We start from the raw sequence: 14,811 nt of genomic DNA, 5'->3' as shown, positions 1-14,811 counted from the left end.
AAAGGCTTGAGGCCAGTCCTGTCACTTCACAGATTCTGGCTTGGCAGAAGGAAACATGTCCTACCTTCTGGGAGAAACTCGTCCGAACCGCCCTATGGCAGAAGGACTTGGGTATCCCCAGAGGATTGTTTCTATTCAATTTATTCATCCATCCAAACATCCAAGAATCCATCGAGTGAGCCTCTACTCTGTATGGGTCCTTATTTCTGGGTGTTGAAACAGTCATAGATCCTGCCTTCAAAAAGCCTCCAGTCCAGGAGTGAAAGTGGACATGTCACTGACCCAGGAGACAGCATATGCCGTAAAGGAGGCACTGATGAGAGGGCTGTGAGTTCAAAGAATTCGGGAAGGCTTGGTGGAGGAAGTGATATTTGGACGAGGCACGAAAGGGGAGACAGGACGCAGAAATGGGAGCGAAGGCATTTTGGACTGAATGGCCAGTGCAAGCGAAACCTAGGAGTGGGATGCTCCAGTGTTTAGGACAGAGCTTATTAGGGATGCACAATGAGTTTGGAGAAAGACTGGGAACTTCTTCAAACACCTCGCATGTGCCTTTCTCTACTGGAAGAGTAATGCTGTGCTTGCTGAATGGATTCTCAAGATCAGGCCTGGGTGCGGTGGCTCACGTCTGTAATCCCTGCACTTCGGGAGGCTGGGGCAGGAGGCTTGCTCACACCCAGGAGTTCAAGACCAGCCTGGTCAACCTAGCAAGATCCTGTCTCTACGCATGCACACACAAAATTACTGGGGTCTGGTGCCGGGTGCCTTTCTGTAGACCCACCTACTCAGGAGGCTGAGGCAGGAGGATCACTTGAGCTCAGGAGTCTCAGGCTGCACGGAGCTATATCACACCACCACACTGCAGCCTGGGTGACAGGGTGAGACCCTGTCTCAAAACCCCAAAATAACAAAGATCTGCCTGACTGCTTTGTAGTGTCTGGAGCCGGCCTGCGTGTGCATTCTGACCTGGGAATGTTACAGGTAGCTCTTGCCTGGAAAAATGCTGCACCATCTACCTCTGCCTCTGGGGGACATTAGCGTAGAATTCAACTGAACAGGTACCTGTTTGGCATCTACTGTGTGACAATTGCAATTGGAGAGCAAAAATACAGAAGGTGGCCAAGCACAGATGGAGCAGCTAGTGTGCCCCGGGCCCTCTGGATACATCGTCTCATTTGAACTTGAAAACCACCCTGTGAGGCTGATGGTTCTATTCAGGAATAAATAATGGGCCCAAGATCACAGCTTAGTAGCAGAGACAGGATTTGAACCCAGAGCAGTCTGCCGCCACCATGCAAGGACCCAAATAACGGGGTAAGCAGTTCTAGGAAAGGTATAAACACAGCTTGGCAGTTCAAGGAGGGTGAAATCTGCTCCAGTTGAAACTGCATCATGGAAAAGGTGACATTTGGGACTGGGCAGGGTGGCTTATACTTGTAATCCCAACAGTTTGGGAGGCTGAGGCAGGAGGATCGCTTGAGGCCAGGAGTTTGAGACCAGCCTGGGCAGCATAGCGAGACCCAGTCTCTACCAAAAATAAGTTGGCCAGAGTTGATGGCACACACCTGTTGTCCCAGCTACATGGGAGGCTAAGGTGGGAGGCTTGCTTGAGCCCAGGAGGTTAAGGCTGCAGTGAACTATGATTGTGCCACTGCAGTCCAACCTGGGCAAGAGTGAGACCCTGTCTCTAAAAATAAAGGAAAAGGTGACATTTGGGATTCACTTTAAGCCCATGGATTTTAGCATGGTGATGAGCCTGTGAGCAAGGGAGGCTTTTAGGTTGAGAGAAGCTATTGCACAAGGGTATGAAGGCAGGACAGCAGAGGAGCTTAGTAAATAGATAGGGCTGCATAAAAGAGGCTAGAAAAGCAGATGATACCAAGCCTTGAATACCAGGGGCTGGTGGACAATGGGGAGCCACCGATGGATCAGGAGCAGAGGAGTGACGATGAAAATCAGGCTCTGGGAAAATGAAGCTGGCACCGGTGGACAGGACGGAGACGTGATGAAGGATGGAGGGTTTAAGAACCATTAGTCCTGATACTCTCTTCTTAGGGGTGTCACATTACTTGCTAGTGTAGAATAGTTGCTGTTTTCTGTCTGCTGGTTGACTCTGATTCGTGTCTATCTCCAGCATCCAGCAAAAGACCAGAAGCACAAAAGACCAGAAGTACAAAACTTATTGAAGGAAAGAATTAACTTTAGTATTCAGCTCTCTGGTGGTGACATTGCAAAGAACCCCAGTGAAGCAGACGCATGTCCATGAAATCCTAATCAGACTCTTCATTGAACTTGGGAATTCCACTGTGATTTCTGGTCACTTACTGAGCAAGGTATTTACCTTTGCACTTCATGCGTAGCTTTGGTTAGGTGCTAAATAGGAATAAAAGCAAAACCAATCCAAATCCTGTCATCAAAATTGGAGAGGCAAACTATGAAACATTTAGGTGAGAATGTCCCCTCCCCAGCTTTGACAGTCCCCTTGGCCTAGTTTACTCATCCAATGAATTAGCACACATAAAGCACTTAAAACAGTGCCTGGCAAATGCCAAGTGCTCAGCAAATGTTAGCTATTGTTACGACTATCCATTCATTCATTCATAGAACACGAGTGATTTTTCAGTGCTAGCCATTATTTGTGCATTTTCATGCATGCTAACTCAAACTGTGCCACAACCAGCCTGCTGGGGAGATGTCATACTTCCATTTGACAAATGCAGAGACCGAGGCTGTGACCATTTATCGGCACTTAGATTTTAATGTGCACACGAATCATCAGGGGGGCTTGTTAACTTACACATTCTGATTTCAGCAGGTCTGGGGTCAGGTTCAAGATTTTGCATTTTGAACAGGATCCCTGCTGCTTTTGCAGCTGCCACTGCCCATGGACCACGCTGAGTAGCAAAGGTCTAAGCAGAGCCACTGCTGCTAAGTGGCAGAACAAAGCGCTCTACCTGGAACCTCTGAGTTCAAGTTCAGGGTTCTTCCCTTTTTTCAGTCCCTTTTGCAAGTCTACTGCTGGGTATCAAGTGATTGTTCTCTAGACACGCACACATAGGCAAACAGGATTTAGGCAGGCCCCTTGATGCCATCATCAAACATTTATTGAGCCCTGGGAAAGCAAAGGGTAAAGGCTGGTCTGTGGCCAAAAGACTCACAGCCTGGTTTGAGTGGGTGGGGGCAGGGGTCACAGCAGGCTGCGCTGGAGTCTTGCTCCTAAGTTTCAATGTTTGTTTGGTCAGAAAGTTATGCAACTGTAAGATCATCAGGTAGGTGTCCCATTGGTGCCTTAAATCCATCATGCCCAGGGTGTCACCTCTCTAATCTGCCTGTATCAGCTCCTCCCTGTGTTTCCCGTTTCTACAGTGGCCGTCATCCTCAGATGGTTGTGTGGCCGCCTTTGGCATTTTCTCAGTATATTTATTTATGAAAATGTGAGGGGACCAATTTCACTAGCTCAGAAGCACACTTTGCTCACCTGAGGAAGAGAAATCGAGGTTTAAGCCAGGCGCAGGTTTCTCCCTAGTGTCCTGAATGAAATGGACACCAGAGGGCGCCTCAGAACCACTTTTCCTACAAACCAGGTTTGCACTCTTCCCCCACGCAGGCTGTTTTTGCTTTAAGACATGGTTTTCGGGTGATACTTGGGGAGGATTTGAGTCAGTTACAATAGCAAAGTACACATGCCTGTCCTGTCCTTCTTCTCCTTCCTATTGCTAGCACAGAGCTTGTTCATCTTTTAAAGGTCACAGCGATACATCCCTTTGATTGTCTTTTTTTTCTTTTTGTTTTTGAGACGGAGTTTCACTCTTGTTGCCCAGCCTGGAGTGCAATGGCACGATCTTGGCTCACTGCAACCTCCACCTCCCAGGTTCAACGATTCTCCTGCCTCAGCCTCCTGAGTAGGTGGGATTACAGGCGTATGCCACCATGCCCGGCTAATTTTCTATTTTTAGTAAAGACTGGGTTTCTCCATGTTGGTCAGGCTGTTCTCAAACTCCCGACCTCAGGTGATCCGCCCACCTTGGCCTCCCAAAGTGCTGGGATTACAGGCGTGAGCCACTGTGACCGACCATCCCTTTGATTTTCTTTGCTCTCCTCCCTGCCCTCAAGGTCCTGAATGCTGTGCACAGGCCCTGGGAAGGGTGAAGGGAATGGACATTTGTTGAGTGTCCACTGTGAGCTTTGCCCTGTGCAATGCATTGGCAGGTGCGCAGTCATTGAGCAGGTGAATTCCTGGTCCTGTAAGATTTCATCAGCATATAATAGATAATTCTATCTTTAGAAGTAACATCTGCTGAAATAGATTGCTTCCAGATTAGGCTGCATTCCTCCTGGTGGGAATCCTTGAGTGCATTACATTCTTCATGGCTTCAGAATTGGGAGCTTGGAGTCGGCCCTCGATGCTGAACCCTTTCCTCCTCCTCTTCCTGTGTCCTCACAGCTGAACTGCCCTGGGCACTCTGGTCTTTCCAAGATGACAACCAGCAGGCCTGGTTAACACGGCCATACCAGAGCGTGGGTGGCTGATGACAACTTCATGAAGAAATGAAGGGCCAGGGAGTGGGGACACCCCCTTGGGTAGAACATCCCCTCTCTGGCCCTCAGGGGCCTATCAAAGAAGGGGTGTGGAAAAGACCATCTAGAGCTGCTTCTCACTCTTAACCAATCTTTGCCAGTGGGGGGGATTTGAGGCCTGATGACACAGTGGGGACAATATTTTTAGGTTGGTATTTTTCATGCTTTTCACATTAAGCCATATGGCCAGAAATATTCCTTCCAGAGATTGCATTATTTTGGATAAGATTGTAGAATGTTAGAAAAAGAGTCATAGGGTGGGGCACGGTGGCTCACGCCTGTAATCCCAGCACTTTGGGAGGCCGAAGCAGGTGGATCATGAGGTCAGGAGATGGAGACCATCCTGGCTGACACGGTGAAACCCCATCTCTACTAAAAATACAAAAAAATTAGCTGGGCATGGTGGCGGGCGCCTGTAGTCCCAGCTACTTGGGAGGCTGAGGCAGGAGAACAGTGTGAACCTGGGAGGCAGAGCTTGCAGTGAGCTGAGATTGCGCCACTGCACTCCAGCCTGGGCGACAGAGCGAACTCCGTCTCAAAAACAAAAAAGAGTCACAGAAACTTACTGTCATGGAAAATTAAAAGAATTTAATGCTGGAATTGCTGGCAGGGCCAGCCATGTCAGACTTGTTCCCAAATTATTCCAATGCTTAGCACGTTGTCAGCACAAGGTAGGTGATCAGAAAAATAATGAATGAATGAAACTTTAGTGAATTAAACCCTAGAATGACTGGTAGAATTTGAGACTCAGAGAATATTAGAATTATGGAAAACATTATTCACTTATTCAGAAGAGGGAGCTGAGATCCCAGAAGTTGCTGACAGTCTTCCGGGTGCTGAAGGATCCATGGCTCCTGGGGCAGGGTTCTTTCTACAGAGAAGGGGTAGCCTGGGAGGCTAGTGATGGTCCAGGACATATCTCTGAGCTCTGAAGCAGGGATGGGTTTGCAGGAAAGGAATTTTCCAGAGGGAGGGCCTTTGGTGCCAATGTTCCCCAGGACTGGGACTACCGCAGCCCGAGGCAGGACCTCGAGGGACAGGGAGGAGGCCGAGCACAGCCTCAGCAGGGCGGGGTGGGTCCGGTACACAGCCTGTTGGGGTAATGGGCATATTTGCGGTTGTAGGTGCCCAGGTTGCGACGAAAGCAGAGGGCGGCCCTCTTGTCACACTCGCAGGTCAGCCGCTGGCAGGTGGTCCTGCCGGCTGGATGGGACAAAGTGAGTCAGGGACCACAGAAGCTCAGGATATGTGTGGGACAGCTCTTGGCTGCTCCCGGGTCCACGTTCTTGACCTGGACCAACTCCATTCTGATGGAAGCCCAAGCTCTCGCGTTGTTTCAGGAATGGGTGAGACAAGAGACAAGGGCGGGGTGCACTGTGGCTCGGGACACCAGGGAAGCTGGAAGCTTGCCCTCGCTGTCCCTCCCTGCTCTCAAGCCCACGCTGACTGCCTTTAGCTCTCTCCTGCCTTAGAGACACCACTTGGCTCGCTCTCACTGCCCCCAGCCAGGGGGATTTCTAGGCAACCCCTGCACCCCTATGTGATGTGTTGCTGATGGCGGATTGTGGCCATCAAGCAGAGAGGACAGCTACGAAAATGACAGCAACTCACTCTGATGGCTATGTGTGCCCCAGAGTGGCGTGGGCCCAGGCTAGAAGCCACCGGGACCAAAGCTGGGGTCTGCTTAGGGCCCTCTGCCTGCCCTCATCAGAGTGGATAGAGCCCAGTTTTCTGCCCATGCCCAGCCTGGGAGTCAGACTTCTGCCATGACCTGCCCTCCCAAGAGCCAGCTGGCATCAGCTCTGTAGGGGCCCAGAAGGCTCCTCCTCTCTCCACTGCAGCTGCCTCTGTCACCTCTGCCTGCAGTGGCTCCAGCTCCCTTTTTTCTCCATGACTGTATCTCACAGCTCAGACCAGGTGCCTCATTTCGCCCCTTGAAGGTGAGCCTTTCTCTGCCGTCAGGGCTCTGCCCACGCCTGCTATGTCAGCAATACTCAGGGTTGGAAGGGACTTAACACCGAGCCGGTCAGCCTCTTTTTGGGGGCTCTTTGCTGGACTGAGCTGGGGAAGTAGGTATAAGCCTCTCCGTTTTATAGATTAGGAAACAGAGGCTTTCCAGGGATTATATCACTTGTCCAAAGTCACAGGCAGGTGGAAGGTGGCGCCCTGAGTAGAATCCAGAGCTTGTGTCTCCACCTGCCTGCCTCCTCCTCTAACTCTTCCTCTCAGCCCTGATCCTGGCAGGTGGCTGCTCCTGCCTTTCATGGACTTCCAGCGACAGGGACTCAGTACCTGGCACATTGCCCTGCCAAGTTGATGACTGCAGAGGAAATGGAGCCAGCTCTGCCCCGCCCCCAGGACAGAATTTAGAGACCTGAGCTGAGTCTTCTACGACCTCCCGAATCCTTCCGCGCTGAACCATCCGCCCACCAGGCCCTGCCCTTCTTTCAGGCTGCTCCTGGCTTTGTGGCAGGGAGAAAGCTAGGCTCTCCCATGTGGGGTCTCTGCACGCTGTCACTTGGTTTAGGCTGCTTGCCTGGGCCTGGGACTAAAGGAAAGCTAATTGGTCCAAGTGGGCATTGGACATGGCAAAGCTGAGCAAATGGGTCCAGCCTGACAGTCCCAGTGAGGAGTCAGCATTTGGAAACCACGTCTGCTGTCCCCAAAGCCCCAGCTCGTTCTGTCTTAGGGACTTCACCTTTAGCTCCTGCTGAGGCCCTGGAAGGGTGCCTGAGTCCAGCTCCTCTGGGCCCTGGCTCAGCTCAGCCCCCTCCGCTCCTCTTTCCAGAGGCTGGAGCTGGGAGGTGTCTGTGGGTGGGGAGATACCTGGGGCTGAGGGTTGCACTGATGGGGTATGGGCTTCTCTAGCCTGGGTACCCGGTGAACATCTGGGTCTCACTGTTACATGGTGATGGGAAACCCCATGCCTCCAGCCCGGGGTCTGGCTCTGATAAGGCCCAAGGTCACCATCAGGAGGGGCTTCCTGTCTTAAGCTGCCTCCACCCACCTCACCACAGGGTGTCTGTGTCACTTCAGGGCTGTCCACCTACCGCAGAAAATGCCACGTTTGCTGACAGAGAAAAGATACTTTTCCAGTTTGGGCTCACAGCCCAGCTTCTCCAGACGTCCATAGCAGCAGTCATGGGCGTGGCAGCACCTGTAAGGGTCATGGTCAACCTGGGGGGACCTGTGAGCCAGGCTGGGTTGGACCAGGGGCTGCTCGGGGGCCCAGAGCCCAAAGCGGCCCAGAGGAGAGATCCGCCTGAATTTTCCAGGCGCACCCCCTTCTCCCAGGATCCTCCCAGGATCCCCCAGCTCTTCCATCCCCATGGAGGTCCCCCTGCAGGCTGCCTCCTCACCAGTCAGTCTCGTCCACCGGCCAGTGGGAGCCGCCGACGCCGCAGTAACAGCCATAGTCATTGTACTGCAGGGCAGACTTGCCTGTCATCTTCTCGATCATCACCCCGAACTGGACCAGGTTCCCTGTGACCAGGGCCACTGTGGAGAGGGAGAGGGGGAGAGTGGGAGAGGGGGAGAGGGGGAGGGAGAGGGGGAGAGGGAGAGCCCCACCCTCTGCAGCCAACTTCCTCGATGTCCCCTCAAATCTGATCACAGGCATCTCTCCAGTTGTCCAGTTAAGCTCACCTCCCCAAAGCAACCCATTCTCAACAACAAGCATGGTAATAAGTAACAATATTGCCAATGACAGCCTTTGCACCTTTATCCCCCTGGTCTTCACCTCCAGTGTGTCGGCCCCTCCAATGTCCCCTCCCACTATTATCTTCTATCTACAACACTATCACTCGTTCACCCCTTCCAGGGGCTCCTCACCAGCCACCAGTCCTCCCCAGGTGTCAGCCCTTATCTCACCCAGGAACACTCTGTCCCCTCAAGTCTCATCAGATGGCACTGGACCTGTCTCCTGACCACCTCCGCTGACCTCCCTGAATTCCTCCCGGTGCTCCTGACTCAGCCATGGGGCTGAATCCTGCCCACCTCGGCAGGTTGGAGCTAAACATGCAAGCTAGGGTAGGAGAAGGAGCCCAGGGTGTGCTGTCCAGGATGCTCCAGCCCCTGGCCCATGTCCCTCACCCCTCCTAGCCTGCATTCTCCTCCCCTCTGCTCCAGCCACTGCTGGCTCAGGCAAAACTGGCCTCGGGGTCACCCTGGTGGCAGGAAGGGGGCAGCCTCCACTGTTTGGCATCCACCATGCCCTCTGTAGGGCCAGGCTCAGGGGCATCTGGGGAGCTTGGGGTTGCCAGATGGGGCAGAAGAAGGCTGGAGGTCACAAAGATCACTTACCCAGGAGGCAAAGGAACACCAGCACGTGGGGAGGTTTCATCCCAGGTTATGGAGAAGGGAGGTGCACAAGGAGCACAAAAGGCAGCAGAAGAAAGCAACGGGGGCACCTCTGATCTCAGGGCGCCTCCTAATTAGTTAAATACCCAGGTCCTGTCCACTCCCTGTCATTAACCTGTGAGTGCCCAGTGATGCAACGATTCTTCCAGGTCTGACACTTTGGCCAAGTCCCCGGGGAGGGGCCAGCTGGGGCCTGTCGGCTCTGCTTCCAGGCAGTGTAGGGTATGGCGGGCAATCTCGTGGCTCTTTATACTCACACACCCTTCCCGTAGCCCACCCTTTCCAAGAAATCATCCATTGACCAAGCTGCAAGGTGCGGGCTGTGCCGGGTGCTTGTCATTCTTGATATCTTTTCCTCGTCCCCATTTGACCGAGACTCAGAGAGACTGAAAAACTTCAGTTCTCATAGCCCGGAGGTGCCTAGGGCCAAGTCCGTCCCGTTTCCAAGTTTCCACCAAGGCAGAACCGGAGGCAGGAGACCCCTGGCCTGGCCAGGCGCTTCCCCTCCCCGACCCTCCTGCTCTGGTCTGTGACTGGGATCACTGACTGTGCACCTCCGTCACCGTTCAGGGCCTGGCAGTCGCTGGGTCTATGGCCTTGGAGTCCTGGTTCCATTGCATACTAGGCAGCCTTGGGCAGATCCTTTCCCTTGCTTGGAACCTCGGTTTTCCTGCCTGTATTATGGGGATAGAAGGTGTCCCTCTTGCCTCCCGCACAGGATGGAAAACTCACACACAACTAGGCAGCCAGCCCTCACCGAGTACTTGCTATGCACCTGGCACTGTGCCAAGCCCCTTTCAAGCAGGACCACAGCCCCATCATGTGGGCGCTGCAGTCATCCCCATCTTACAGAGGAGGAAACTGACGCACATGTGTAAGTGATGAGCTAGAATTTAAACCCAGGCAACCCAAAGGGCTTCACCTGGGCCAATTCATCCAGCACGAAGTGGAGGCGGTGCCTAGCACCCATGCTACTTTTAGTGGCCCCAACAGAATGTGTTAATTTCTTATCAAAGTAGGAGAAAAACAAGTACCATCACACCTGGATTATATTTGTCTTCAAACCAACACAGTCATAACATTTAATTTAATTTTATTCTTTTATATGGAGGAAGAGCCCACAAAGGCCAGTGTGCCCAGGGCCCATGACAACCGGCGTGCTGCAGCCCTGGGCCTAACCTGAAGCCAGGAGCTGGTCTAGGGCCTGGTGCCAGCCTCCCTTCCAGGAGACGAGACTAAACCCAGTGAATCTGGGTCTCACCCTACAGGCTGGAAGGAACCCAACACAAATTCCCTGACCCCAACCAGCCGGAGGATAGAGGCCTGGGAAAGTTTCACCTTGGAGTAAGGAGAGGAGGGCTGAGTGTTAATACTCTTGTGTTAAAAAGAGTATTTTGTTGGCCGGGCGCGGTGGCTCAAGCCTGTAATCCCAGCACTTTGGGAGGCCGAGACGGGCGGATCACGAGGTCAGGAGATCGAGACCATCCTGGCGAACACGGTGAAACCCCGTCTCTACTAAAAAATACAAAAAACTAGCCGGGCGAGGTGGCGGGTGCCTGTAGTCCCAGCTACTCGGGAGGCTGAGGCAGGAGAATGGCATAAACCCGGGAGGCAGAGCTTGCAGTGAGCTGAGATCCGGCCACTGCACTCCAGCCTGAGCGACAGAGCAAGACTTCTTCTCAAAAAAAAAAAAAAAACCTTTTGTTGGCCTGGCACGGTGGTTCACGCCTGTTATCACAGCACTTTAGGAGGCCAGGGCAGGTGGACCACTTGAGGTCAGGAGTTCGAGACCAGCCTGGCTAACATGGTGAAAACCCATCTCTACTGAAAATACAAAAATTAGCCAGGTGTGGCAGGCACCTGTAATCCCGGCTACTTAGGAGGCTGAAGCAGGAGAATTGCTTGAACCTGTGAGGCGGAGGGTGCAGTGAGCTGAGATTACGCCACTGCACTCCAGCCTGGGCGATAGAGCGAGACTCAGTCTCAGAAAAATCAATCAATCAATCAATCAATAAGAGTAAAGCCCAGGAAACCCTTGTCTCCTGCCCCTCCCATTCGTTTCCTGCTAATAACTCCTCCTGGGACTCTTTTCCTGCTGGGCTCTTGCCCTGCCTCAGAGAAGACTTCGGGGGAGAGGGTCAGAGAGGTGAGTCCACCTGCCCAGGATCACCTACCAGCGGTGAGTCATGGTCTCCTGAAAAGGGAGACCTTTGTTCACCGTTTCCTTTTGATCTCCTAGCAGCCCCTGGCTCTCCTGGCCTGGGTTACGAGAGCCCAAACAGTGAATCACTGAGGAGTTACCTTCTAAACAACTGAAAATTAGCGTCGATTACCTGGGAGGTTTGGCCCCCACAGCCATTCCTGTGGTGGCATAAGGCGTGTTTCCCAGGAAGGGCCAGGTTTCTGAGACGATCCCTTTTGTGACCCATTTTGAATCCGGCCCAGCTAGGACAGGGCTCCTCCAAGTCCCTGCAGGTCTATACCTGTAGCAGAAAAGTAAAGACTATAGGGCCAGAGCCAAGCAGAAAAAGTCAGGCAGGCTTCCAGATGGAGGTGCTCTCAGTTGAGGTTTGAAGCTGGAGTGTTGGTAGGACTTGGACTTGGAGGGCAGTTCAGACATTTGGGGAAAGGTAATTGATTTTATGGTCTTCATCCATTGGCACAATGCGGTAGAAAGCATCAGCAAGACCAGGGCTTGAGTGATGACCCCTGCACTTAGGGGCTGTGTGAGCTTGGCCAGTCCCATCACTTCTCTGAGCCCAGCTTCATCTTCCATAAAATGGACTGTCCTCTCAAGGTTGTAGACCAGAAGAAAAGGAAATGAAATGAAATATGTAAAGCCTTTGCAGGAGGCCTTGCCCAGGAGCCATAAATACTGGGTCCCTCCTTTTCTCCTTTCCCTGGCCGTGGAGGAAGCAGATGCTGTCCCAGGAGCTCAAGGCACTTACTCCCACTGGGGTATAGCATGTGACCTGGCCAGGGCTCCAAGCACTTTGATGGGATTACTGTCCCTACTTGACAGGTTTTAACTTTCACGATGGAGGGTTGTTAGGGTAGAGGTGAGTGGAGGGAACAGGGCCCAGCCTCTCAGTGATATCTTTTTTTCTCTTGATATAAACTTGTCCCTTTTAGCTTAGAAGTCACCATCATCATCATCATCATAATCACTATCAGTATCATCATCATCATCATCAATATTACCATCATCGTCACCATCACCATCATCACCATCAATATTACCATCATCATCACCATCGCCATCACCATCACCATCATCATCACCATCACCATGAATATCATTAATATGGTTTTTATCTGTGTCCCTACCCAAATATCACATTGAAATTTAATCCCCGGCCGGGCGCGGTGGCTCACGCCTGTAATCCCAGCACTTTGGAAGGCCAAGGCGGGCGGATCACAAGGTCAGGAGATCGAGACCATGGTGAAACCCCGTCTCTACTAAAAATAGAAAAAAATTAGCCGGGCGCAGTGGCGGGCGCCTGTAGTCCCAGCTACTCGGGAGGCTGATGCCGGAGAATGGCGTGAACCTGGGAGGCGGAGCTTGCAGTGAGCCGAGATTGCGCCACTGCACTCCAGCCTGGGCGACAGAGCGAGACTCCGTCTCAAAAAAAAAAAAAAAAAAAAAAAAAAAAAAAAAAAGAAATGTAATCCCCAGTGCTAGAGGTGGGGCCTGATGGGAGGTGATTGGATCATGGGGTCGGTTTCTAATGGTTTAGTGCCATTCCCCTAGTGCTGTTTTCCTGACAGAGTTCTCATGAGATCTGGTTGTTTAAAAGTGTGTAGCATCTTCCCCCTCCCTCTATTCCTCCTGCTCCAGCCAGGTAAGACTGCTTCCCCTTCACCTTCCACCATGATTGTGTGTTGGCAACCAGCCTCAACACCACCTGTAGGGTACCTGAAGTCTGGTGGCAAAAAGAAATGAGAAAAGACAGGTTAAGAGTTCATAAAGGTGGGAGCCAGGGGGCCAGTTGCAAAACGGAGGCTGCAAAAGGCTCAGAGCTCTGGTATCCACAGTATTTATTGAGTACAATCACTTAGATCTAAGAAGCAGATGTTCAGGGCGGAACAGTGAAAGGATGGCAGTGCGTCGTAGGCGTAATTTATAGCAATAGTAGTTTAAATGAATCTCCTTTATGCTCAAACAGTATATCTTTAACTCATCGGAGAGTAGCTAGTGGGAGTGGGCTTAACTAGGAGCCTGCATGTCTGTCTGCTTTCCAGTGCTTCAAAGGAGTGTCTTTCTCCTTGAACACAGTGTTTACAAATAAGAGAGTGGGTCTCGCTCTGAGCATGGGAACATGACGGCAATTAGGAGGTTTCCTCCTCAGAGGCCTCTTGTGGCTTTCCACAACTTATTGTCCTATATTTTTATGGCCAGTTTATACAGGTACCCCAGAAGCCCTTTTCCCAACATACCCCCCTTTTTTCTTTTTTAAATCCGCCATTGCTATTATGGCTTGTTCGTGGTGTCTTTTTTTTTTTTTTCAGAGGCATCTTTCACATCTGTAGACTAAAAGCAAACAGTGTAAACAGATACACATTAAAGCACAATTTGCAATTGTTGATCCTCTAATGGTCTTAATTCATTTAAGAGGATTTACCTTTGAAAGTCCATCAGCAGCTCCAGCGAGAGTGTTAGTCATAGGCAGGAGAGTTAAATGAGCCTGAGATGCTTTAAAAACCTGTTCCTTAAATTTGGCTATATTTAATGTTAAATTTTTATTCTTTCCTTCCAGATGATGTCTAACTTTTTTCCTAATGATGTTTAGTAGCATTATATAAATGGGGAGTTATGCAGAAATCAGAAGTATTCCAATTACATTGCATTTGCAAATGATGCTCTAAGCTCATTATACGATCTCCTATCTAAATAATAGTCTAAGATCATTTGTTTGATTTGCCAATTGTTGGTCTATCCAGGTCTGAGAATTCTACAATTTTGAGGAATTCTTTTGTCAATTATTTACATATTTTGCAGTTTGAACAGAGGAGTGTAAAGCAATTCTAGCAGCTGCAGCAGTAGCTGTGACTGCGGTAAGGCCTATAATGACTGCTGTAAGGGTAAAAATAAATTTTTTTTGTCCTGGTAAACACTCCTTTTAACATTTCTGTGATGATATGAATGGAAGGAGAGGCTTCTTAAAGTCTATTGAGGGAAACCGGTATCCAAACTCCTTCTTTAGCAACACAGATGTTTTTACACCAAACATGGAATCAATACAGGTGAAAAGGCGACAGTTTTGACAAGTAATAGTTTGAGAATTAGGTCGAATATCAATACTTCTGACCATCAACATAAAAGGAGGCTTGACACAACTTTGAATGGGCACCGTTTGGTTGGAAGAAAACTGATACAAGTCTCTCACTTTTTTGGATATAATAGTTTTCTTCCTAAACCTGAATATGAGATTGGGCCATCATTAATGTCCATAATTTGGGATGTTCAGGGTCTATTATTGCATTAATCATTTTCGGATGTGGGCCAGCCGTACCAAAATCGCTCCAAATTATGGGAAACGGGGCACGTTTTTTAGTGTAAATAGTGTCATCTTTTTGACAGTATAGTTTCTGTTTTAGTCCTGTCTTGCATCTATTATTCTGATTGGTACAATTAACTGCAAAGGTCCCCTTAGGGGACCCATCAATGACGATTCCATAGGAATTATTTTGTAGTACCACAGCGTGATCAGAGTTGCAATTTTTTCAAATCAATATTTCTAAATTCTTTGAACATTGTTGTGGTTGTTGACACCTCTCTTTTCTGGGCTTGAACTGTTTTAATTGAACTGAACTTTGTGAATGATCCAGGCTCCATCCACAAAATAAATGATAGGATACTGATCTTTGATTATG

General features: G+C 50.5%; 1 protein-coding gene across 1 annotated transcript; it reads right to left on the bottom strand.

Moving 5' to 3' along the window:
- Window positions 1–5,341: 5,341 nt before the first annotated feature.
- PLA2G2E (phospholipase A2 group IIE) lies at window positions 5,342–8,977 on the bottom strand. Its single transcript, XM_001094364.3, has 4 exons — window positions 8,881–8,977; window positions 7,938–8,076; window positions 7,629–7,735; window positions 5,342–5,781 (listed from the first exon to the last, which is right to left on the bottom strand). Exons 1-4 carry the CDS (start codon window positions 8,918–8,920, stop codon window positions 5,639–5,641), a joined length of 429 nt encoding a protein of 142 aa, XP_001094364.1. The 5' UTR covers window positions 8,921–8,977; the 3' UTR covers window positions 5,342–5,638.
- Between the last annotated feature and the right edge of the window lie 5,834 nt (window positions 8,978–14,811).

The sequence above is a fragment of the Macaca mulatta genome, chromosome 1 (assembly GCF_049350105.2).
Source record: "Macaca mulatta isolate MMU2019108-1 chromosome 1, T2T-MMU8v2.0, whole genome shotgun sequence".
Taxonomy (NCBI): domain Eukaryota; kingdom Metazoa; phylum Chordata; class Mammalia; order Primates; family Cercopithecidae; genus Macaca; species Macaca mulatta.
The sequence above is the reverse complement of the archived record's forward strand: the minus strand, read 5'-3'. Positions and strand labels throughout refer to the sequence as shown.